This window comes from Chionomys nivalis (assembly GCF_950005125.1).
Source record: "Chionomys nivalis chromosome 23 unlocalized genomic scaffold, mChiNiv1.1 SUPER_23_unloc_1, whole genome shotgun sequence".
In the NCBI taxonomy this organism is placed as follows: domain Eukaryota; kingdom Metazoa; phylum Chordata; class Mammalia; order Rodentia; family Cricetidae; genus Chionomys; species Chionomys nivalis.
This window is the reverse complement of record NW_026646869.1, coordinates 1200165-1226267: the sequence shown is the minus strand read 5'-3', so window position 1 is coordinate 1226267 and position 26103 is coordinate 1200165. Positions and strand designations below refer to the sequence as shown.

Here is a 26103-nt window from a genome sequence, read left to right as displayed (position 1 = left end):
GTTCGCTTTTTTAAGATAGGAGCGTTCTTACACTGTAGTTCAGGCTGACCTCAAAGTCACACCAATCCCTCTCTCTTTTTGTTCAGCTTCTGGAATTCCGGGATATGGGGCGTGCCACGATCCTGGGCCACTGTGCAACTTGCCTGCTCCTTCGAGAGTGAGATGAAAGTTTGCGGGGCAACCAAAGACGTCAAAGGGAGGCTGCCTACTGGTTGGCTTAGTGCCCCCAGAGGCGGGCAAGTTTCCAGCTTCGGGGATTTTGTACAATGGAGGAGAGGGAGGGGCGCAGGAAGAGAAAAAGGGAGGCAGCTTGTCTTGGCTCCCCTGGACCCTGACCCAGTCCTTTTCTCTGATACCCTTCTGAGCCGGTCACACCTGTGGTACTACCCTAAGCCTCTCTCCTTGTCTTTACTTCCTCCACACTCTGGTGCTGGGAAGGAGCCGGCCCGGGCAGCCCTCCAAGGCCTTCCCGGCCTCTCTGCACCCGGCCGGTGACCGGCAGTCGGCCAGGCCACTCCCAGGGGGCCCGCACCAGGACAGGGCGGGAGGGACACCAAGACCTCCTTCCCCCGGCAGGCACCCGTCCTGCCTACGCGGGGAAACCGGACTCTCTCTCGCGGCTCTGGTTTCTAGAAAACTCCTGACTCGGGATGGCTAAGAAAGGCTTCCAGGACCTACCCCTCCCTCGCCCTGTGCACCTGAGACCCCCTAGCCTTCTGGTCCTCCCCCAGGACTAGTTGGCCCCTCCTCACACTCCTCCTCCGGTCCTTCCCAGGACCCTCCTCCTTCACCTCCTTTTTTCTCTTTCTTTGCCCCCCTCCCGGGACACAAGTGCCCTCTCTGTCCCCGCTCCCCATCTTGTGCTGTCTGCTCCCTTCTCCCCCCCCACCCTCATTTCTCCAGAACCTAAGGATCTGGGCCCCTGAGCCCCCAGCCTCCGGAGGCCCAGACCCCCTCCTTCTGAGGTCACGCAGTCTCCACCTTTGTACCTCCCACAGACTCATGTGTCCAAGTTCCCGCAGCCCATCCCCACTGGGGCGTTGGCATCCGGCCACCCCTCTCTGTCTACTAGCTATTTCTCGCCCTTTAGAGCATGCGGGAGGAATGTGGGGCGGCCCAGGGCTGCCTCCTGGGAATCTTGAGCCTCCATAAAGGGCCCCTCCTAGGAACCCACCTGTCCCTGCTAGGGCCTGGCTAGAGCCACTGCGGTCCCAGTCCTGGGTGCCCGAGGAGGTCGCCGACATGCCTGAGGCTAAACCAGGTGGCTGGCCAGAAACCTTCCTGGGAGTGGGGTGGGAGATGGCCTGCAGACAGGGGTGTCTCTTCCGTGGGAGGAGGGGTCCTTTGCCTCCTCTTACATCTAGGTAGAGTGTGGGTTCCTTGCCTGCTTGGGGAAGAGAGGCCCCTTCTCGGTGCACAGACGGGTTCCTCCCTGGTGCAGGGTGATGGGGTCTTGTGTCTGTGTAACTGTCACCCTTCCTCTTCAGGCAGCGGGAGACCCATCTTGGGTAGAAATCTCAGCTGTCTAATTATAAACTGGGTTCGGTTTTCTCTCCCTCCCTCCCTTCCTCCCTCCCTCTCCCCTTATTTTCATCCCTTCTTTTCTCTTCTCCCCTCTCCTCTCTCCTCCAGTTTTCCAGGCTGGTCTCAAACTCACTCTGCAGCCCAGGCTGACTTGGAAGGTCCCAGTCTATTTTGGGGGAGAGGGTGTTTCAAGACAGGGTTTCTCTGTGTAGCGCTGGCAGTCCTGGAACTCACTCTGTAGACCAGGCTGGCCTCAAACTCAGAGAGCCACCTGCCTCTGCCTGGGAATGCTGGGATTAAAGGCGTGCGCCACCACCGCCCGGCCGGAAGTCCCATTCTTACTGCCTCAGTCTCCCAAGAACTGGGTGGGAGGCGTGCACCCCCATACCCAGCTAGGGGGCTCCTTTTCTTGAGGCTCAAGGGGTCTTGCTTGTACACTGCTGGGGCTCAGTTTAGGGCTAGGGTCCTCTCCAGGTGGGAGAGCACCCTCGAGGGAGTTGTGTCTCATCACTGAGCGAAGATTGGGTGCTTTCTAGATCATGAGGTGCGTCTATGACACAGTGGGGCTTCATGTACATGGAATGAGAATTTTCTGTGTAAAGACGAGAACCCCTTTGGTGTGAAAGTCGGACTTTTTGCAGGAAATATGGGTCTCTCCCGTGTGTGGGACCCTTATCCAGAGCCTCCTGCCCGCTGGGCACCCACCAGCCCTGTCCCGGCACCCCAGTCTCTCTCCAGGGCAGTTAGGAGTACTCCTTGGGGGGCAAAGGCAGTCTGTAAGGTGGCTGGGGCTTTCTCTTTTCGTGGAAGTGGGCATTGCACACAAACCCTGCTATCACCTTCCCCAACCAGGCTGAGGTCGCCACCAGCTCCTTGCAGAGACTGACCCATGGGTCAGTGACCTGTACCATAGGAGACTGCTGTGGTCAGCACCAGTGTCCAGTTTCTATCCCAGGGGAAGGGCTAATTATACCCCAAACCTGAAAGGTCAGACTGGTGGCCAGAGTCTGGGGTGAGGCTATGAGGGGAGGGGGAACCTGATTCCATACTCAGGGTGAGGATCAACTTATGCCTGGAATGGGGGTCTGGACCCCGGTTCTGAGGAAGGAGGTCTGGGTCTAGACTCTGGCCAGGGGGAGGAGAGCACCATGGGTGCTGAAGTCTCAACATCTGTGTTACAGCAGCCAAAAAGGCCCCCAAAGGCAAGGATGCGCCAAAGGAAGCGCCAAAGGAAGCTCCTGCTAAGCCAGATCCTGCAGAGCCCCCCAAAGGTGAGGTGCCCCCTGGGGCTCTGCCAACTGCCTCCTCCTGGCCCCTCCGCACAATGGCCCTAGCCTTTCCTGATCTCTTTCCGGTAGCTGTCTCCACACAGTGACAGAGCCACAGTCCTGTCTGGCTTCCCAGCACCCCACCCAGGCTGGCACTGCACCCTGAGCCCCTAAAAGCTATGTTTGTGTTTACATGTCCTTTACCCAAAAGTCTTTTCAGGACCATTCTGGCTATAACCTGCTGGTCCACAGATGGGGAAACTGAGGCCCAAGGGGCTGACAGAGCCTAGCAAAGCTTATGCTTCTGGATAAATGTAAGCCACACCATAATCTCTGCCTTCTGAGCAGAGGGATTCCTTTTTTTTTTTTTTTTTTTTTTTTTTTTGTGAGACAGGGTTCCTTGTAGCTGTCCTGGAACTCACTCTATAGACCAGGCTGGCCTCAAACTCACAGAGATCCTCCTGCTTCTGCCTCCTGAGTGCTGGGATTAAAGGAATGCACCACCACCACCACCACCCAGTGATCATAGGGGTTCTTATTGATCCCAGAACTCTTCCCAAAGAGGTCCTCTGCTTCCCCCTAAACCACTGCTGACACCCTAATCCCTAATCTTTTCTCCTGAGCAGAGGCCCCACCTGAGGACCAATCCCCAACTGCAGAGGAGCCTGCAACAGGCATTTTCCTGAAAAAGCCAGACTCTGTGTCAGTGGAGACTGGTGAGCCCTGGAGTTGAACAGCCTAGAACCCGAGTGTGAGGAGGAGAGCTGGGGAGGACTCCTGGATCAGAGCCCCTGGGTCTGAGAGAGAAGGGCTGGGTCTCTGGAGAGCTGGGTTCCTCAGTGCCTCCTTCCTCCAGGGTCGGACACGGTGATTCTGGCCAAGGTGAATGGGAAGGAGCTCCCGGGCAAGCCTACCGTCAAGTGGTTCAAAGGGAAGTGGCAGGAGCTGAGCAGCAAGAGCGGAGCCCGATTCACCTTCAAGGAATCCCATGACTCTGACAGCAATGTGAGACCCCAGTGGGACCAGAGGCATGCGGCACCCCCTCGAGGGAGCCAGTGCCTCAGGTGGTGGTTGAGGCCTGGCTAGAGCAGTGTAGAGGGCATAGGCACGTATTCCTCACCCCTTTAGAGGCCTTAGGAGTCAAGATCCTGTCCCAGAGAGCTCTGTTTTGGGGCTGAGTAGAGATTTGGGGACTGTGAGTCAAAGTGCCATGACCCTGCCCCCCTAGGTGTACACCGTGGAACTCCACATCGGGAAAGTGGTCCTAGGGGACCGCGGGGATTACCGTCTAGAGGTCAAAGCCAAGGATGTCTGTGACAGCTGCTCTTTCAACGTAGATGTGGAGGGTATGCTGGGGGCAGAGACGGGGACGCTGGCGGGTGGATGCAGGCGTGGAGGTGGCGCGGTCCCACTCTCTTGGAGGAGAGGGTCAAGACTTTGGAATGGTGGGGACAAGGTCTCCGGGCTTTGTGTAGGAGGAGGTACTAGACTTACGGGTGTTTAGCGACTTGGGGTACACATGAAAAAGTTTAGGAAGCTTCCAGGTTTGTGAGCTTGGGTAATTAAAGCCTCCTGCCTCATAGAATCTGGGTGCATGGGTTCAGCACGAGGTGCATAGACCAGGTAGGTTTAGGAGGAAGCAGGAGTCCTGCAGCCTCTGGGGTTTTACATACAGCTCAGTGTGTGGGGTTTGAAAGTGAGAGGCTGAAGGAATGAGACCCCCTGGCCTGGGGAGCAAGGACCTGCTGGCCAGGAGGGTGGGACATGGTAGCCAGGGAAGTGGAACTCCAAAGGGTAGAGAAGTTATGCCTGGTACATGCCTTTCACCCAGCCCCGACGCTGAGGCAGGAGGATTGATGCCAGCCCCACATGAGCCTGAGGTTCACAGTGAGATCTTGTCTCAAGATCCAAAATACTGAGGGGTCAGTCAGGGCTACGTAGTGAGACTGTTTCAAACACACGCACACACACACACACACACACACACACACAATGAGAGGGGGAAGGAAGGGAGAGAGAGAACACTGTCTAGACCTTCAGAGATGGTTACTGACCCAGAAGGTGGAGGAAAGGGTACCCAAGAGACTGGGACTTGTGAATGTCTGGACAGGATGTCCTGGCCTTTACCTTACTCCTCCTCCTCACCTGTTCCCAGCACCCAGACAGGATTCATCTGGTCAGAGCCTTGAGAACTTCAAACGCTCGTGAGTGCCTCTGGTCCCGGGAAGAGCTGCCTATTGGCACTGAGAGTCAAGGAACACTTTTCCTTGGGAGGTGGAGATAGAGGGCAAGGAGTGGGGACACTTGGATGGATCTTCGTGGGGTTCACAACCCTCTTAATGATTACAGGGGTGACGGGAAGTCAGAAGATGCGGGTGAACTGGATTTCAGCGGCTTGTTGAAGAAGAGGTCAGTTGGCCTAACTGGCAGATAGGGACAGGTGGGGTCTTGGAGAGGGATGATGGCCAGACAGCCAACACCTCATTTCTTATCAACCTCCCTGGGTTTTCTCCTATTCTGCCCACCTTCCCTTCTTTTCTTTTTCTTTTCTTCTCTGTGTGGTGTATGAGGGTGTGTGGGTTGGGGGCAGAGGTTGAGTTCGTGTCTTCTATCACTCCCCATCGCCTCTCTCTTTCTTTACTGTGCTTTGAGACAAAGTCTCCCTATGTAGCTTTGACTGGAGCTTGCTATGTAGATCCATCTGGACTCAGATTCATAGAGATCTGTCTGCCTTGGGCATTCAGTTGCTGGAACCAAAGGTGTGCGCCACCACACCTGGCCTTTCACTTGGTTTTTTGTGATGGAGTCTCTCATGGAACTTGGAAGCTGACTAGAGCAAGCTAACAAGGTCCTATGCGTTTGCCCACATTGAGTGCAGTACCTGTGGAGGCCAGAAGAGGGTGATGGACCCCCTAGAACTGGAGCTACAGGTGGTTGTGAGTTGCCTGATATGAGCCCTGGGCACTGAAGCTGGGTTTTCTGGAAAAGCTGTGTGTGTTCTTAACTGCAAAGCATCCCCTCCAGTCCACACCTGGCTTTCACAGACTTGGGTCCTAATGCAGCAAGCACTTAGCCCAGAGCCATCCCTTCAGCCTCCACCCCTAGGTTTTCTGTTTACTCCAAAACTGTCTCCTCCTCATCATCTCACCAGCCTGTCCACACCTACCCCTTCCTATAATGCCATCCAGTCAGCCATCTGCTCAGCAAGTCCTCAACCTTTTCACCCCTGACGCCACCAGCCCTGCACCCTGCTCAGACAAGCTTCCACCACAAACCATCACAAACCATTCACCCATCCTCCATCCACACGGCTGACTACCTCCCCATCTTCCAGCCTGTCTGTCCTCTCCACACTCTTCTCCCACCAGCTTCCCAGTTCTCTATCCCATCTGCCATTATACTCAGATATCTATTTGTCACTGTGTCTGTCCGCTCCACACTCACGCCCTGCACCATCCGTCCGTCCACTCCACACTCACGCCCTGCACCGTCCACCCGTCCACTCCACACTCACGCCCTGCACCGTCCACCCGTCCACTCCACACTCACGCCCTGCACCGTCCACCCGTCCACTCCACACTCACGCCCTGCACCGTCCACCCTCCACTCCACACTCACGCCCTGCACCGTCCACCCGTCCACTCCACACTCACGCCCTGCACCGTCCACCCGTCCACTCCACACTCACGCCCTGCACCGTCCACCCTCCACTCCACACTCACGCCCTGCACCGTCCACCCGTCCACTCCACACTCACGCCCTGCACCGTCCACCTGTCCACTCCACACTCACGCCCTGCACCGTCCACCTGTCCACTCCACACTCACGCCCTGCACCATCATCCCGTCCACTCCACACTCATGTCCTGCACCGTCCACCTGTCCACTCCACACTCACGCCCTGCACCATCATCCCGTCCACTCCACACTCATGTCCTGCACCATCTGTCCGTCCACTCCACACTCACGCCCTGCACCGTCCACCTGTCCACTCCACACTCACGCCCTGCACCATCATCCCGTCCACTCCACACTCATGTCCTGCACCATCATCCCGTCCACTCCACACTCACGCCCTGCACCGTCCACCTGTCCGCTCCACACTCACGCCCTGCACCATCATCCTGTCCACTCCACACTCATGTCCTGCACCATCTGTCCGTCCACTCCACACTCATGCCCTGCACCATCCGCCCGTCCACTCCACACTCACGCCCTGCACCGTCCACCCGTCCACTCCACACTCACGCCCTGCACCGTCCACCCTCCACTCCACACTCACACCCTGCACCATCGTCCATCCACTCCACACTCACGCCCTGCACCGTCCACCCGTCCACTCCACACTCACGCCCTGCACCGTCCACCCGTCCACTCCACACTCACACCCTGCACCATCGTCCATCCACTCCACACTCACGCCCTGCACCGTCCACCTGTCCACTCCACACTCACGCCCTGCACCGTCCACCCGTCCACTCCACACTCACGCCCTGCACCGTCCACCCTCCACTCCACACTCACGCCCTGCACCGTCCACCTGTCCACTCCACACTCACGCCCTGCACCGTCCACCCGTCCACTCCACACTCACGCCCTGCACCGTCCACCCGTCCACTCCACACTCACGCCCTGCACCGTCCACCCTCCACTCCACACTCACGCCCTGCACCGTCCACCCGTCCACTCCACACTCACGCCCTGCACCGTCCACCCGTCCACTCCACACTCACGCCCTGCACCGTCCACCCTCCACTCCACACTCACGCCCTGCACCGTCCACCCGTCCACTCCACACTCACGCCCTGCACCGTCCACCCTCCACTCCACACTCACGCCCTGCACCGTCCACCCTCCACTCCACACTCACGCCCTGCACCAATAAAACAAGGCCCTTGTCTGTCCTTATGTCAGCTCCCTCCCTCCTTGTCTGTTCAACTGAACTTGCACCTCCCCCCCGACAGCCCCCAGCATCCTTTCCAGACATCTGCTCCCCCGCGTCCAGTCAGCATTTGCCTTTCGCCCCGTCACTGACACACCCAACCCCTTAGAGCTTTCTGTTAAATTGAACAATGCGAGGTTGGGACTCTGTGGGTGAAAAATAACTGGACTTGGGGCTGTGAAGATGACTCAGTCAGTAAAGTGTTTGTTGTATACCCATGAAGACCGGAGTTCAAATCCCCAGCACCCGTAAAAGCTATGTGTAGAGCCACACTTCTGTCATCGCAGCAGGCAAAACGGGATAGGTTCCTGGAGTTTGTTGACCAGTCAGCCTAGACAATCAGTGAGCTCCAGATTCAGTGAGAGAACAACCACATCTGAAAACATAAGCTGGGCTAGGGAGATGGCTCAGTGGGCAAGGGTGCCTGTTGCCACGCCTGATGGCCTGCATGCAGCCCTTGGAAACCACGTGATGGGGAGAGAACCGACTCCTAAAAGTTGTTCTCTGACTTTTGCACACATGCTGTGGTATGACACACACACTAGAGTTAAAAACATTTTAAGAAGTGAGGTAGAAGAATGACTGAGGAAAGACCTGATAGCAACTTCAGGCTCCACACACCGATGCACATGTGCACACACACAGTGGAGTGGGTAGTATGACAATTTACTGTTGTTTTTCAGCACACTTACTCTCTCCTGTATCCACTAGAGTGTCGGCCTTGTGCCCAGCCTTCATGGCTCCAGTTTCCCCAATGACAGCTCCTCTGTGGGACTTCTACCAACCAGTCACAGGCTTGGCCATCGTTCAGCCATTTCTGTCATCCTAGCCAGGCACGTGTGTACCCTGCTATGCTCCATCCATCCTTCTGTTTACCTGTCCTCTCACCTTCTGCTCTCAATATCAACATAATATTCATGTCCCAAGTTCAGCCATGCACCTACTCTGTCCCTTCCTGCTTCCTCCCTGAAGATCCCTGCTTGCATTTCTTCCTCCATGCACCACACATCTTGTGAGGCCAGCTGTCCTCTAGGTGCTGGGCTGAGATGGAGACACAGAGAAGCCCCACTTGATCCTGGGCTGACTCTTTCAATACCATGGGAAGACAGATCCAAAGACAGGGACACGCACAAGGCAGGGACATCAGAGGCTGGAAGCGGCAAAGAGCTTTGAGAGGCAGAGAAGAGCCCGGAGTGCTAAGGACAGGGCATACATCTGGTTTGGATGCTGGGGGGTGAGTGTGGAAAGGTGGGTTGGTTGGTGATGGCCAGGATGAGGAGCTGGGGTTCCCTCCTGGAGGCAGTGGGGAGCCACAGCAATGTTTAGAACAGGGGGGGACATGGTTTCTGGTATGCATGTTGGAAATGTTCTGTGGAGACCATGGGTAGAAAAACCTAGAAAGGAAGGTGACTGATAAATATTTGATGGATAAGTGAATGGGTAGATGTGCAGGAAGGTGAAGGGATGGATGGATGAGTGTGTGGAGGGATGGATGGATGAGTGTGTGGAGGGATGGATGGATGAGTGTGTGGAGGGATGGATGGATGAGTGTGTGGAGGGATGGATGGATGAGTGTGTGGAGGGATGGATGGATGAGTGGATGGAGGGATGGATGGATGAGTGGATGGAAGGATGGATGGATGAGTGGATGGAGGGATGGATGGATGAGTGTGTGGAGGGATGGATGGATGAGTGGATGGAGGGATGGATGGATGAGTGGATGGAGGGATGGATGGATGAGTATGTGGGTAGATGGGTAGGAAGATTTAGATGACTACTTGGATGAATGAAACAATGAAATTGATGTGAAAATGGATGGATGGATGGAAGGATGGGTGGATGGGTGAGCAGGGAAAGGGGTAGAGAGTGGATTAAGGGTAGCTGTTTACTTGGTTAGGTGAATGGGTGGGTTGATGAAGATATGTGGACAGAAGGGTGAGTGGGGATTGGATGGATAGAAGATGGATGAGTGGGGAGAGAAGTGAGGAAGAGAGGGAAGGATGACGGGATGATAAATGAATGGGTGCTTTATAGTTAGATGAATGGACAGATGATGGGGGAGGTAGGGAGGGAAGGATGGATGAGTGAGTGAGTGTTCAGATGGAAGGGTAGGACACATGGACATCTGGATAGGTGGATGAATTGATAATGAATAGATATGTGGGTAGTGGATAAATAAATGGAGAGATGGATTTATTGAGGGAAGGGAAGGTGGAAGAAGAGATGGATGGATGATAAATGGAGAGAAGGGTGAATAATGGATAAATGAATGTGCAGAATACAGGGATGTATAGGTGAATAAATTAGAGGGTTATGGATGGATAGGTGTGGGGAGAGATGATTGATGTGTGGGTGAGGGCTGGATAGTTGAGGTGGGGATAGATGAGTGGATAAAAGGAGAGAAGATGATGCTTGGCCAATAATCCAAGTGGGAAAGAACAAGGCTCAGAGTTACAGGTAAGTGATTGTGGGGGTGGGGCATCTTAGCCACCTCATTACTGTGTCCCTGCTCCCCCAGGGAAGTAGTTGAGGAAGAAAAGAAGAAGAAGAAAGATGATGATGATCTGGGCATTCCCCCAGAGATCTGGGAGCTCCTGAAAGGGGCCAAGAAGAGCGAGTATGAGAAGATCGCCTTCCAATATGGCATCACTGATCTCCGGGGCATGCTGAAGCGCCTCAAGAAGGCCAAGGTGGAGGTCAAGAAGAGTGCAGGTCAGCATTGACCCGAGGGAGATGGGATTGCCCTGGAGCCCCCCCAACACTGGGGACATCTGTACCCCGGATCCAGGACAAGTGCTGGGCCTCACTCTCAAAGGTCTCTAAGTCCACAGGAGGCCTCCAGACTTGACCTGGGAGAGACCAATGTCTGGGAGGAAGACCTGGCTCCTCTTGAGATGATCAGAAACTCTTTTCTCTACTCCCTGGTCTCTTGTCTTTGACACTGGTCATCTCTGTATCCCTTGGTCCTCCCTCTACCCTGTGGTCGTCCCTCCATCCCTAGCCTTCACTAAGAAGTTGGACCCAGCCTACCAAGTAGACAGAGGCAACAAGATCAAGCTGGTGGTGGAGATCAGCGATCCAGACCTTCCTCTCAAGTGGTTTAAGAATGGCCAGGAGATCAAGCCAAGCCTCAAGTATGATCAGGGGAACTGCTGCATTGGTGGTCTGCCGTGAATGCAGAAGTAAGCGTGGGTTCCCACCTTCCCTGTTGGCTCTCACGCCAGGTATGTGTTTGAGAATGTGGGGAAGAAACGAATTCTCACCATCAACAAGTGCACGCTGGCAGACGATGCTGCGTACGAGGTGGCAGTCAAGGACGAGAAGTGCTTCACTGAACTCTTTGTCAAAGGTGGGGCTGGCTCCTCCTGAGTCTGGGGAAGGAGGGAGGGGATCGAGTGGGTCCTGAGACTGCTGGCTTCCTCTCTCTCACTCCATAGAGCCTCCAGTCCTGATCGTCACCCCACTGGAAGACCAGCAGGTGTTTGTGGGTGACCGAGTGGAAATGTCGGTAGAGGTGTCTGAAGAGGGTGCACAGGTCATGTGGTGAGCACAGCTGCCTTCAGGTTCTTCACCTCAGCCCTGGTCTCTAGCAGACCCAAAACTTCCTAGGAGGTTCTAATTTTTGTTCAGGGGGCACCTGAGACCTCAGTTAATGTCTTCAAATCCCCCTTTACTCACGACCTCATTATTCTAGAACTTACCTCTGCTCATCTGTTATCTCCAGGATCTTTTCCTGATCCCTCCTGCTGTACTGAATATTAATTAATCTATCAGCTAGTCCTTTGTCCTTGGGTCCATCCATGTGTCTGGTATCCACTTGTCCACCACCCTCTCATCCATCAACCATCCCTCTACACAAACACTCATCTTCTCTCATCCACCCACCATCATGCTTTCTACCATACCTCTATCCATGCCTTATCCATGTATCTTCTATAATCCATTCACCATCATCCTTCCACCCAATCATTACCAGCCCTTCATTCCGTTCCACCTATCCATCCATCATCCCTCCACCCACCCATCATCCATCAATCCATCCATCCATCCATCCATCCATCCATCCATCCATCCATCCATCCATCATCCCTCTATTCCTTCCCCCCTTTCCATCCATTCATCACTTGTCAGTCTTGCCCATCTACCACCAATCTTTTTACCTATTTATAACTTCTTCTGTTTATTTCTTCATCTATCCCCCAACCCAGCCTCCTTTTTTTTTTTTTTTTTTTTTTTTTTTTTTCCGAGACAGGGTTTCTCTGTGGTTTTGGAGCCTGTCCTGGAACTAGCTCTTGTAGACCAGGCTGGTCTCGAACTCACAGAGATCCGCCTGCCTCTGCCTCCCAAGTGCTGGGATTAAAGGCGTGCGCCACCACCGCCCGGCCCAGCCTCCTTTCCATTGATTCATTCAGCCATTCACTATCATCTTTAACCCATCCTTCCTTCCTTCACCCACCCATTCCTTACCCCTCCACCCATTCATTCCCCATCTAAACCCACCACATCTATTCTCCCACCTCATTGACCTGCCTTCCACCCACCCAGGATGAAGGATGGTGTGGAGTTGACACGGGAGGACTCCTATAAGGCACGCTACCGCTTCAAGAAGGACGGGAAACGGCACATCCTCATCTACTCTGATGTGACTCAGGAGGATGGGGGCCGCTATCAAGTCATCACCAACGGCGGCCAATGTGAGGCTGAACTCATTGTGGAAGGTACGACTTCTCGGAGTCCTGGAAGAGCTGCGGCTCCTCTCCCACCCCATCTGGCCAGATTCTCCAGCTTGACACACATCTGTCCCCATTCCCCACACGTGACACACAGTGTGTCCTGCTGCACACACATGTGCCCCCACTCCCCACACGTGACACTGAGTGTGTCCTGCTGCACACACATGTGCCCCCACTCCCCACACGTGACACTAAGTGTGTCCTGCTGCACACACACGTGTCCCCACTCCCCACACATGACACTAAGTGTGTCCTGCTGCACACACATGTGCCCCCACTCCCCACACATGACACTAAGTGTGTCCTGCTGCACACACATCTGTCCCCATTCCCCACACGTGACACACAGTGTGTCCTGCTGCACACACATGTGCCCCCTCTCCCCACATGTGACACTGAGTGTGTCCTGCTGCAAACGAGGTGTGTTTTGGTGGGCGTGAGAGGACCCTGTGAATGTCCAAGTTTGTATATCAGCTCCTTGTTACATAAAATGCCACCCCTGGGAGAAAGTGGGCCAGAGAAGGGTCATAGGACCTTGTGTAAGAAAGAAATGTAAAACAAAGCAAAACAAAAATCTGTCATTTACAGTGAAATAAATAAGCTTTTCTGTATGTGGCCAATTAAACAAGGGAAAGTGCACAGTGCACTGAGTCACTGGGACAGACTGCTGAGATCAGTCCTCAGATGATGCTGTCACACAGGGGAGGGAAGAGAAGAGGAGGGAGGGAAAGGAGATGACAAGCATGATCATGCACACACACATGCACACTCACACACACACGCACACACACTCTCACACATGCACACTCACACATGCACACACATGCACACTCACATGCACACACTCACAACTCTCACACACACTCTCACACATACTCAGCACACACTCACACACGTTCACAGACTCACACACACATATACACTCACATACTCAGCACACACACATTCACAGACTCACACACACATACATACATGCACACACTCACACACACTCACATACTCACACACTCACAACAATTCACACACACATACTCACACATACATATATACTCTCACACTCACAACAATTCACACACACACATACACATAGACAATTAGCTCTCCTTACCCAGGGATTCTGTGTGTAAACACCTTTTGAGTAAAATATTGGGAAAATAAATTACATCTTATCAGGGCACACTAGCCAGGAACTCCACCACTGAACTGTAACCTAATCTCTCACCGCGGGTGTGTGTGTGTGTGTGTGTGTGGGAGATCCTAGGCAGGGGCTCCACCCCTGAGCATGGCCCCGCCCACCTTACACTCTTTCTGGGAGGCTCCCAGCATTCTCTGCAGCATTTCCCCCCTATTCCTGGAATTTCCTTGTTCTCCATCCTCATTAGAGCAGGATCCTCCAAGTCCAGCAGGTAGTTTGGGGCTCACTCATAGCTCTATCCGAGAACAGCGTTCACACGCAGTGGGTGCTCGCTAGTGTTTGTGACCCGATTAGAGCCGCCGGTTCCCACCCTCTTTCTTCCAATGCAGAGAAGCAACTGGAGGTGCTGCAGGACATCGCAGACCTGACAGTGAAGGCCTCAGAACAGGCTGTGTTCAAGTGCGAAGTGTCTGATGAAAAGGTGACGGGCAAGTGGTACAAGAATGGGGTGGAGGTGCGACCCAGCAAGAGGATCACCATCTCCCACGTGGGCAGGTGAGACCCAGGGCAGGAGAGACAGGTGTGTGTGTGTGAGGCCTTGGATTGGCCGAGTGGGAGCCATGTATCAGCTGCATGGCCATGTAACACACACACTGGTTTGTTAGAAGAATTGTAATCTGAGTCTGTGTGTTGATTGGGAGCTGGTGGAGACATCAGGTCTCACTGCACAAGCACGGTGCAGGCAGGGGTCAGCTAGGACCGTATTTGAGACATACAGGAAAGCAAGCACCACACTGAGGGGTGACACCTGAGGTAGACCCCTGGGATCCACATTTCTCATGTTGGCACCACACTGAGGAGTGACACCTGAGGTAGACCCTTGGGGTCCTCATCTCTCATGTTGGCATTCACAGATGAGTCTGCAGTGATCTGGCCTGACCCCCTATACCCCCTTTCTGCATTCTAGATTCCACAAGCTGGTGATTGATGATGTCCGCCCTGAGGATGAGGGAGACTACACATTCGTGCCTGATGGCTATGCCCTGTCCCTTTCAGCCAAGCTCAACTTCCTGGGTAGAGACAGCCTTCCTTTTCTACTAGAGACAGAGAACCCACCCTCCCAGGCCTCCAGGATCCCAGCATTTCTCCCTGCAGGATTGAGATGTCTAGTTTTATGATGGGATCCATGGATACAGTCAGTGAGATGTTCAGGGCATGGTACATGGTGATGAGTATCCATGGGGGACAGGGGCGGTTTGGGAATCTGTCCCTTCCCTGGGACCACACACTCAGGGTTTCTTTCAGATTCTGCCCTCTGTCTCTGGGTTATGAAGGGAAGATGAGGGAGGAACATGAGAGTTTAGCCCTAACCATCCCAACTCCTTGTCCTTTCAGAAATCAAAGTGGAGTATGTACCCAAGCAAGGTAAGAGCCGCGTGGCCCCTGGGTCTGAGGGAGCAGGGCTGGGTCTGGACCCCTGGGTCTGAGGGAGCAGGGCTGGGTCTGGACCCCTGGGTCTGAAGGAGCAGGGCTGGGTCTGAATCCTTGGTCTGAGGGAGCAGGGCTGCGTCTGGACTTGGAATGTTGCTTCTCTGGGTGCCCTATGGTGGTATTGGGAAGCTAGGTACCCAACGCCTGTTTTGTGCCTCCAGAGCCCCCAAAGATCCACCTGGACTGCTCAGGGAAGACCTCGGATAACTCCATTGTTGTCGTGGCTGGAAACAAGCTGCGGCTGGATGTGGCTATCACAGGGGAGCCTCCTCCCGTTGCCACCTGGCTAAAGGGAGACGAGGTAGGTTTCTGCCCTGGTCCTTCTCCCCTAGCTCTGCTAAGTGGCTTCAGGCAAGTGGCTTTTCCTCTCCGAGCTTCAGTTTCACTCTCTATGGAAAGAGGATGTCATCTTTCTGTGTGGAGCAGTTCTGAACACTGCAGGATGTATTGACTACACAGGCATGGATCTAACACACGGTGCATGCCCCATTCATTGATCTTTTCCTCCAACAGCTGGCTAGGTAGTCAAGACTGACCGGTTCACCCATCTCTTCAGTAACTCTTCTACCCACCACCCACCCACCTACCCACCCATCATTTATCCATCCATCCACCCATTCATCCACACATCTACTCATCCCTCCACCCACAACCCACCCACCCATTATCCAAATGCATCTATCGCTATACAACCCACCCACCCATTATCCAAATGCATCTATCGCTATACAACCCACCCACCCATTATCCAAATGCATCTATCGCTATACAACCCACCCACCACCACCTATTCATCCATCCTTCTATCCATCACTCACCTACCCAACCTGCACCACCCACTCCCCCAAAAAGTCCACCCACCTATCCAACTACCATCGCTGATTCATCCTTTCATCAAAAAACTGCTTTGACTTTTCTGTCCTGGCCCCAGAGAAGCGGGATTTTCAGCTCTCCTGTGTTAGCTTTCAATTAATGTAATCAATACCAGAGCTATCTCTGTCTGTCTGTCTGTCTGTCTGTCTGTGCATCCATCCATCCGTTCCTTCCATCCATCTGTCCATCCATCCATCCATCTATCTATGTACATACACACTATATATGGTTCCTGGTTCCAGCCTCGGTCAGTGTTCCTCTCCCTTGGATCTGTGGCCAGGTTAAACACTGTGGTGGCAAGATGCTCACCTCATAATGGCTGGAACACACAGAGAGGAAGGGTCCAGGGCTCCAACATCCTCTTCAGTGGCACCCCCCCACCAATGACTGGGTGTCCTCTTGATAGGCCCCATCACTTTCTCTCAAGACAGGGTTTCTCTGGCCCTGGCTATTCCAGAACTTGCTCTGTAGACCAGGATGGCCTCATAGAGATCTCCTGGGATCAAAGGCATACAACCATCACCTTCGGGCTTTAGGTCCCATCACTTAAAGGCTCCACTTCCTCCCAGTAATGTGATGAACTGGGACAAGCCTTCAGGACATGGGTCTTTGGGTAACATTCATCCAAACTGTAGCAGCACCGAGGTCCTCTCTTCTGGAACATGGACAGCACGGCTCCATGTTTATCAACTCTTCCCCCCAGCTCACCACTAAAGGTGCCACCCTCACCAGATGCAGTCCTTTGGGGGAGGTGATGCAAGCCGCAGTTGCTTCTCAGGATGGCCAAGACTGAGATATGGGGTCAGAGAGCAGGAGCTGTAGGACTGTGAAGTCACTTTGAGCTAGGAGCATCCACAATGCTTCCTGGAAGAAGTGGATGACTTTCAGGTGGTCTTGACCAAGAGGAGGTGGGCTGGCGAGATGGCTCAGCCGTTAAGAGCACTGGCTGCGGCCGGGCGGTGGTGGCGCACGCCTTTAATCCCAGCACTTGGGAGGCAGAGGCAGGCGGATCTCTGTGAGTTCGAGACCAGCCCGGTCTACAAGAGCTAGTTCCAGGACAGGCTCCAAAACCACAGAGAAACCCTGTCTCGAAAAACCAAAAAAAAAAAAAAAAAAAAAAAAGAGCACTGGCTGCTCTTTCAGAGGACCCGGGTTCAATTCCCAACGCCCACACGGCAGCTCACAACTCTCTGTAACTCTAGTTCCAGGGGATCTGACACCCTTACATCAATGTACATAAAATTAAAAAAAAAAAAGTACGAGGAGACTTGAGACACAGGTGGAGTGGTTGGGATTCCAGGCAGGGCTCTCCCCCTAGACTTTACCCCAGTACTGCACGGATCAGACATGGCGGTTCACAGCTGCCATCTCTGCACCTGGGAGGTAGAGGCAGGAGGACCAGGAGCTCAAGACCATCCTTGACTACAGAGCAAGTTTAATGGCCATCTACATTACAAGAGAAATCTGTTTCAGAAAGAAAAAGCAGTGCCAGGTTGTGTGTCTTGGGAACAAGACCTTGCTTAGTGAAGGTGGGTGTGTGGGGACAGGAAGGATGAGTGAGGAAAGTCAGGGTGAGCTCACGCGTGGCCACAGTGAGGTCCTGAGGCATGCCTGCCTGCTGGGTGGCCCTGTCCAGGTGTTCACAGCGACGGAGGGCAGGACACACATTGAGCAGAGGCCAGACTGCAGCAGCTTTGTGATCGAGAGCGCAGAACGGGCAGATGAGGGCCGATATACCATCAAAGTCACCAACCCTGCGGGTGAAGATGTGGCCTCCATTTTCCTGCGGGTTGTGGGTAAGCAGGGGCCAAGGCGGATGATGCACGGGGTGGCTCACTGAAGCCTCTGAGGTACCCCTGACTCTTACTGTCCCTCACTCCCACCCAGATGTTCCCGACCCCCCAGAGGCCGTTCGTGTCACCTCAGTTGGAGAAGACTGGGCCATTCTGGTCTGGGAGCCACCCAAGTATGATGGAGGACAGCCCGTGACCGGTCAGCATCCACGTACCAGTGTCCCTGTGACTTCCGGGCTCCCTAACCTTTGATTCATCTTTCACCCAAGCCCACAGCTTCCTTGTGGGTCTCCTGCAAGAACTAAGTTCTCTGGGACCTGGGCTTCCATCATTTCTTCTCTTGACGTGTGTGCACCCGTGCATGCGGAGGCTGGGTCCACCTTGGGCGCCCTCCTCCACCACTCTCCACCTTATTTTTTTTGAGATCACGTCTCTCACTGAACCTAGAGCTCACTTGTTAGGCTAGACTGGCTGGCTAAAGGAACCTTGTCTCCAGCTGTGATTCACGAGCACATACTACTACAGCCAGCTTTTATGTGGGTGCCATGGATCCAAACTCAGGCCCTCATACTTGTGCAAGCACTATTGACTGAGTCTCATCTGCAGCCCCCATCCCGACCCCCTTTTGAGACAGAGTCTTACTGCCCCACCCGACCCCCTTTTGAGACAGAGCCTCACTGTGTAGCTCTGTCTGGCTTAGAATTCACTTTGTAGACCAGGCTGGCCTCAAACTCAGAGGTATCAGCTTGACTCTGCCTCCTGAGTGTTGGGGTTAAGGGTGAACACCACCATGCCCAGCCAGATTTCCATCTTTCTTACTTTGACCCCATTAACCTTTCCCAGGGTACATTGTTCCCTAGCGACCTGGAAATAAGTCTCACAGCCTGGGGATTTCTGTGACCTTGGCCCCCAGAAGGCTCTGGGAAGCCGAGAGTCAGTTTGATGTGGGTTGTTTGATCCTATATGACACTAGATCTCATTACAACCCCATAACCCTTCTGCTTGGGGAGCCACAGGGTACTTGATGGAGCGGAAGAAGAAAGGCTCCCAGCGCTGGATGAAGCTCAACTTTGAAGTCTTCACTGAAACCACCTACGAGTCCACAAAGATGATCGAGGGTGTCCTCTATGAGATGCGGGTCTTCGCTGTCAATGCCATCGGTGTCTCACAGCCCAGCATGAACACCAAGCCCTTCATGCCCATTGGTACAACGGCTTGTCCCTCCCCACCTGTCCCTCCCACCGACTCTGCCCCACATCCATCTCCAATCCCATACCTGACCTTTGACCCACAGAGCTTGAAACTGATGTGTGTGTGTGTGTGTGTGTGTGTGTGTGTGTGTGTGGTGCTGGAGATAGAATCCAGGACTATGCACAAAACTTCAGCCCCTCACTGAGGTATTCTAGACATGGGCTCTACTACTGAGCCACACCCCCAGCCTCTCAGAGTTACAGCCCCAGCACCCCTACTCTTTTGTCGGTCTTTTTGAAGCAGGTTCTCTCTGTAGTACTAGCTGGCCTGGAACTCGCTCTGTAGCTCAGGCTGGTCTTGAACCCCCCGAGATCCTCCTGCTGCTGCCTCCCCAGTGCTAGGACTGAAAGCGTACACCACCACGCTGGCTTCTGTTCTTTATTTCATCTCCCTCACGCCCTTCCTGATCACTGATTTTTGACCCATCGCAGTGATACTAGCTTCTGACCCCTGCCCTCTCTTGCTGACTTCTGCTCCTTCACTGGCTCCTGGTCCCCTCTCTTTGGATCCCTGCAGCCCCCACAAGTGCACCCCAGCACCTCATAGTGGAGGATGTGACAGACACCACCACCACACTCAAGTGGAGGCCCCCAGACAGGATTGGCGCTGGCGGCATCGATGGCTACCTGGTGGAGTACTGCCTGGAGGGCTGTAAGTGGCACTTGGCTCTGTGTTGGGAGTTGCATGGGGGCTGCACAGTGCCTGGGACAGTCTGGACCCCTCCGGCCATCCCTTCCTCTGCTACCTCCATGAAGCAATGTCTCCTTATCTGTCTGTTCCTCCCTCTCTAGTATTTTCCTCTACCTCCTTCCCGCTCTTCTTCCTTCCCAACCATCTGTGTAACTCACTTATGTCGTCTCCATCCCCACCTCTGCTGCGTACCCCCCCCCACTCACAGTCACACTCAAGCGCTTGCGTGCACCCACATTGGCATGCACACTCACACTAGTGCACACACACTCCTTAAAGCCATGTACTCACACTCAAATGTTCATTTACCCACCCATGTATATGCACACTGGCAGGTGCGCGCGCGCGCACACACACACACACACACAGCCCGCCGTGCGGTTCACAGTTCTGGCTACAGAATGTCTTGTATGCATTGCTTATCTGCATGTATATGCACACTGGCAGGCACACACACACACACACACAGACCGCCGTGCGGTTCACAGTTCTGGCTACAGAATGTCTTGTATGCATTGCTCATCCGGCAGTCAGGACTCCATGCTGACACTGTCTGCCCAGCCATATCAGTATTTGAGCAGCCCCAGCCCTACCCACTTATGGCTGCCTGTGTGGTTTTGGTCCCTATGACTCAGAACCTTCATCTTGACCTGGAACTGTGACCACTGCATCAGGTCACACAGGAAAGTGATAATGTTGTCCATATCAGCTTCTTCCCAGCATTCCCTGCTCCATTTTCCAGCCGGCCACCACTCCACCCTCCTACCCCAGCAATTTCTTGCATCAGGCTCAAGCTCTGTGATTTCAAATAGCTGGGACCCCCAGTTTCCTTGTCCTTGAAATGGGGATCACGGTGTCCACGATGGAATGGGTGTGGTCCTCCGTGCTGTCCTTAGGAAGGCTTGACCAGGGCTGCCACTTATGCCAGGGTTCACTGAGTCCTCGTTGTGATGGGGTTTGCTGGGGACAGTCAGGAAAGCGGTGCAGAAGGCCCAGGTCCACATGTGACTCCTCTCCCCAGCTGAGGAATGGGTCCCGGCTAACAAGGAACCCGTGGAACGGTGTGGCTTCACTGTCAAGGATCTTCCAACTGGAGCCAGAATCCTCTTCCGGGTTGTTGGGGTCAACATTGCAGGGCGCAGTGAACCAGCCACCCTCCTTCAGCCAGTCACCATTAGGGAGATTGTGGGTGAGTGACACCCAGTCCCTGGCTCAGCACCCCTGAGGTTCTACTCAGGGTCCCCCCCAGATGATGTCATCATAGCCTTGAAGCGATTTCCAGCCCAACACCGACTCCCTCTGTTCACACCCTCAGAGCAACCCAAGATCCGCCTCCCCCGCCACCTGCGGCAGACCTATATCCGCAAAGTGGGGGAAGCCATCAACCTTGTTATCCCCTTCCAGGTACTTAAGTTGGGGTCAGTGTGGGTGCTGGGGTGAGGTTATGAACAGGGCCAGGGTTGGAGTTGAGATCAGGGTCAGAACTGGAATCAGGGTCAGGGTCAGAACTGGAATCAGGGTCAGGGCCAGGGTTGGAGTTGGGGACCTGGCTATGTACAGGGTCAGGTTTAGGGCCAGTACCATTGTCTGTGCTTAAGTCAGAGCCAAGGGTCAGAGCTGGGGGTCAAGGACAGAGCTGGGGTCAGGGTGGAAGTCAGAGATGGGGTTGGGGTCAAACAGAGTCAGGGCCAGAGCTGGCATGGGTCAGAGCCTGGAGCAGGATCGAGTACAAGTCCAGGATGGTATCAGGTCCCGGATGCAGTGATGTATCTGTCTCCTAACCATGCCCTTTGGCCTGAAGAGCCCACTCACCTGACATTTATTCTGTCCTACAGGGCAAGCCCCGGCCTCAGGTGGTGTGGACCAAGGGTGGGGCTCCCTTGGATACCTCCCGTGTGAATGTGCGCACCAGTGACTTCGACACGGTGTTCTTCGTGCGCCAGGCGGCCCGCTCTGACTCTGGAGAATATGAGCTCAATGTGCAGATTGAGAACATGAAGGACACTGCTACCATCCGCATCCGGGTCGTGGGTGCGAGGCTGCAGCCCGGGGAGGCGGGATAGACCAGGGTCAGGAGTAGGTGGAGGAGGCCAGGAGGAATGAGAGGAGAGTAGGGGAGAGGCTGGGTGGGACTGGGGGGTTGGAGGAACATGGCCAAAGGCAAGGAAGGGTTCCATCCGCAGCGCTGGGCAAAAGAAGTGTAGTGGTGTGTGCCTATGATCTCAGCACTCACGGGGTAGCAGCGAGAAGATCAAACCAATCCTGAGATATACGGCGTTTGAGACCAGCTTGGGCTACTACGAGTCAAAAAAAAAAAAAAAAAAAAAAAGAGGGGAAGGAAGAAGCAGTGCCCCTCGGATGGTGTGAGACCCACAACTCTCCTTCTAGAAAAGGCAGGGCCACCGGAGAACGTGATGGTGAAGGAGGTGTGGGGCACCAATGCGCTGGTGGAGTGGCAGCCACCGAAGGACGACGGGAACAGTGAGGTCACAGGCTACTTTGTCCAGAAGGCTGACAAAAAAACCATGGTGAGGGGACAGAGGGGCCTCGGAGGCTGGGGAAGTGCTGGTGGCCTTGGTAGAGTAGAGCTGAGCTTTCTGTTTCACAGCTGGAAAACTGAGGCTAGGAGACCCGGTGGCTGTGAGTGGGAGTGGGCTGGGTTCAGAAGACAGACTGCTGCTTCTGCCCCGCCTCTCCTGCGTCTCTACTCACGTGTGGCCCACGTGCCGGCCGTTCCTGGTCCCTCCTTGTCCCCATTCCAGGAGTGGTTCAATGTCTATGAACACAATCGCCACACCAGCTGCACAGTGTCGGACCTCATCGTGGGCAATGAGTACTATTTCCGAATCTTCAGCGAGAACATCTGCGGTCTCAGTGACTCACCTGGTGTCTCCAAGAACACAGCGCGAATCCTCAAGACAGGTGCAGGGCTGCCCGGCACTGAGCTGTAACTCCTGGCTGTTGGCCCCTGGCTAGGCTTGGGGTGGGACTCATGTTATGGGCGTCTCATCTTCCCTAGGAATCACCTTAAAACCACTGGAATACAAGGAACATGATTTCCGAACAGCCCCCAAGTTCCTGACACCGCTGACGGACCGGGTAGTGGTAGCAGGATATACCGCAGCTCTCAACTGTGCCGTCAGAGGCCACCCAAAGGTGCCAGGGTGGGGTCAGGGGAAACCGTTAGCAGCAATGGCCCCCAGACATACTCCACTAGCAGCTCCTCAGGTGGAGGCCAAGAGTCAGGCAGGTCTGAGCTTCTTGCCTCTTCTCCGCCTCATGACCGCCAGGTACACCTCATCCATTCAGCCCAACTCTGTTCAGTTTGAAAACAGTGCCACTCCCTAGAAACCCTGGGGGGCACTTACACCTGCATAGCTTCCAGGGGTTCTCCTCAGTCACCTACTCTCAAGTTCACTCTTCTTTAAAAACACCTTAAAATTTAGCAGGACTGTAGTGACCCACACCTTTAATCCTAGCACTCAGGAGGCAGAGACAGGCAGATCTCTGAGTTTGAGGTCAGTTTGGTCTAGAGAAGGAGTTCCAGGACAGGCTTCAAAAGCTAAGGAGAAACTCTTGTCTCTAAAAAAAAAAAAAAAATCTTAAAATATGTGTGTGTACGTATGAGCACCTTGTGTGTGTTTGCTACTCCTGTAGGCCAGAGAGGGCATTAGAGTCCCTGGAGCTGGAATTATAGGCAGTTATGAGCTGCCCGGCATGGGTGCTGGGACTGAACCCAGATCTTCTGGAAAAGTAGCAAGCGCTAACCGCTGAACTATTTCTCCAGGCCTCATCATTCTTCCTTTTTCAGACAGGGATTCATGTAGCCTAGGATGGCCTTGAACTCAGGATCCCCCACCCCCACTTTCTGAGTCGGGCATTCTAGGTGTGCACCGCCAAGTCTGGGTATACTCATTCATTCATAAATCCACCCACCGTCTCATTTAACTATGTGCCGATTCATTTTTCTCAGCTCATTCATTCATTCCATTTGCTGACGTACATCATTAACTCCACAAATATTTTCCTGGATTTCGTATGTACTTCGCAAATGGAACAATGAAGTTGTGTTTGCACTGGGGTGGGGCGAGGATGACACCGGTGATATGGTGATATAAGACTGTAATGGTGACAGGCATGGCAGAGAAACACGGGCGGTTCTGAGACTGTCCAGGAGGTGACTGGCAGGGGGAGGGCAGGACAGAAAGGAAGGACAGACAGTTCCAGGGTACGGGATGGGGAGCCTGTCATCTGGCTGGAGCACAGGGAAGGAAAGGCAGGAGGTGATCTTGGTGGCCAAACTGGGGTCCCTAAGGTCTCTAGGCACCATGTACTTGTTTGTACAGAAGAAGAAAGTGGGGGTCAGAGAGTAAATGACTGGTTCAAGTCCCCCTAACCAGATAGCGGCATGGCTTCTGTCTGGGGGATCCCTGTAAATCAGTTTCCTCTCTGGTTCCCTCCCTAGCCGAAGGTGGTGTGGATGAAAAACAAGATGGAGATCCACGAGGATCCCAAATTCCTCATAACCAACTACCAGGGCATCCTGACGCTGAATATCCGCCGACCCTCGCCCTTTGACGCAGGGACCTATTCCTGCCGTGCCGTTAATGAACTGGGGGAGGCCCTGGCTGAGTGCAGGCTGGATGTCCGAGGTGAGGAGGAAATGGTCCCACGCTGGCTGACCCTCATCCAGGGCCCTTGACAAACCTACCCGGATGCCCCGCAGGAAGGGGCTCCAGGTCCTGCAAAGGCCCTGGGGTTGGGAAGCCCCAGTCTCAGCCCATGCTTCACCTTCTACCTCTCAAATCCCGCCCAGCCTCCTGCCCTTTGCCCCTGGAGTCAGAGCTGAGTGACCCTCTCCTACTCCCCAACACACCCCAGTCTCTTCAGTGTGGGTTTATTGTCTTGTATCTCAGCCCTGTCCCTAACTCTAGCCTGAGGCCCACATTTTCACTCACATTGTGTCCCAGACATCCTGTACCATGGTAGGGCCTCTGTGGTCACATTTTATTCCTACCCTGGGCCTCTGAACACACTGAACCATCCTCTGAGAGAACTGTCCCCCACTGTGACTTCAGTCGACACACACTGCTGGAAGCAGCCCCATCTTCCAGAGTATCCATTAGCATAGTCCGACCCTGCTTGATTGGAGACACTTAACCACGCTGATCTGCCTGGCCCCATGAAGCCCGGACAGGGACTCCAGCCCCTCAAGGATCACTCCCCAGGCCCAGTGACCTCGTTCTGGATTCAGGCTGATCTGGATTGCAATCTTCTTTGTGGGTGACTAAGTCATCTCAGGTGTATCCCCCATTGCAGGCTCCCTCTGACTTCTGATAGCCGGTAATTTCTCAGAACGTCCCCATGTGGGATTTAAAACAACATTAAACTGTCAGGGGTGTAGTACACATCTGTCACCCAGCACTTAGGAAGCTGAGATAGGAGAATTTTAAGAGTTTGCTACCAACCTGTGCTACAGAGCAAACTCAAAATCAGTCTGAATTACATAGTATGATCTTATCAAAATACTATAAAATGGAAAAACAAGGGCTGGAGAGGTGGCTGGGGGCTAAGATCACTGGCTCCTCTCCCAGAGGACCTGAATTTGGTTCTTAGGACTCACAACCATCTGTAGTTCCGAGTTCCAGGGCCTCCAAAGCCCTCTTCTGACCTTCATGGGCTCTTGCATTTACATGGATCACATAAACTCAAGGAGGCAAACACAGACATAAAATAAATGAATAAATTTTAGAACGCAAAATGCAAAATAAAATGGCCAGGCACGGCAAAGTACAACTGTAGCCCTAGTTGTAGGTGCTGGAGGCAGGGTCATCAAGAGCTTGAGACCAGCCTCATCTGTAGGAAGTTAGATGCCATGAGACCCTTTCTCAGAAAGGAGAAAAGAAAAAGGTGTGGGGCTGAAGATGTGGCTTCAGCGTAAAGCCATGGGTTCCATCCCCACACAGTGGTGTCTGGGAGAAGGAAGCAGGAGGATAGGAGTTCAAGGACACTCTCAGTCACACTCTCAGACCAGCTGCGGCTACACGAAGCCCTGGAGAGAGAGAGGGAGGAAGGGAGAGGGAGGGAGGGAGGGAAGGAGAGAGAGGGAGAGGGAGAAATGGCTCTCTTCACTGGTGATCAGGACAGTTGTTGGATGGGCACTCTCTTGCCCCCTCTGCTGGTCACATGGATACATGCAGTATAGAGTCCGGGGAGCTGGTAGGAAGGCGTGGTGCAGCCTCCTCCCACTGCCTCACCATCTCTCCTTTCTCCTGCAGTGCCACAGTGACAGCTGTCAGGACCGTCAACAGAGCCCAGACATCAGCTCTGCAACCCTTGGAATGACAGTCAGCTTTCTAGAATGGTCATGATGATAAAATACTATTACTCAAATTATCATGTGT

The 26103-nt window shown here is 53.9% G+C and overlaps 1 protein-coding gene across 1 annotated transcript; it reads left to right on the top strand.

The window, feature by feature from the left end:
- Positions 1-1158: 1158 nt before the first annotated feature.
- Mybpc2 (myosin binding protein C2) lies at positions 1159-26103 on the top strand. The gene is made up of 28 exons (XM_057761093.1): positions 1159-1261; positions 2706-2795; positions 3419-3508; positions 3649-3797; positions 4021-4138; positions 4948-4996; positions 5142-5201; positions 10252-10445; positions 10735-10867; positions 10958-11082; positions 11171-11276; positions 12279-12451; positions 13991-14156; positions 14569-14675; positions 14997-15026; positions 15254-15393; positions 17602-17761; positions 17853-17957; positions 18775-18963; positions 19526-19660; positions 20721-20888; positions 21015-21103; positions 21535-21730; positions 22088-22227; positions 22462-22621; positions 22719-22855; positions 24165-24351; positions 25978-26103. Exons 1-28 carry the CDS (start codon positions 1243-1245, stop codon positions 25986-25988), a joined length of 3426 nt encoding a protein of 1141 aa, XP_057617076.1. The 5' UTR covers positions 1159-1242; the 3' UTR covers positions 25989-26103.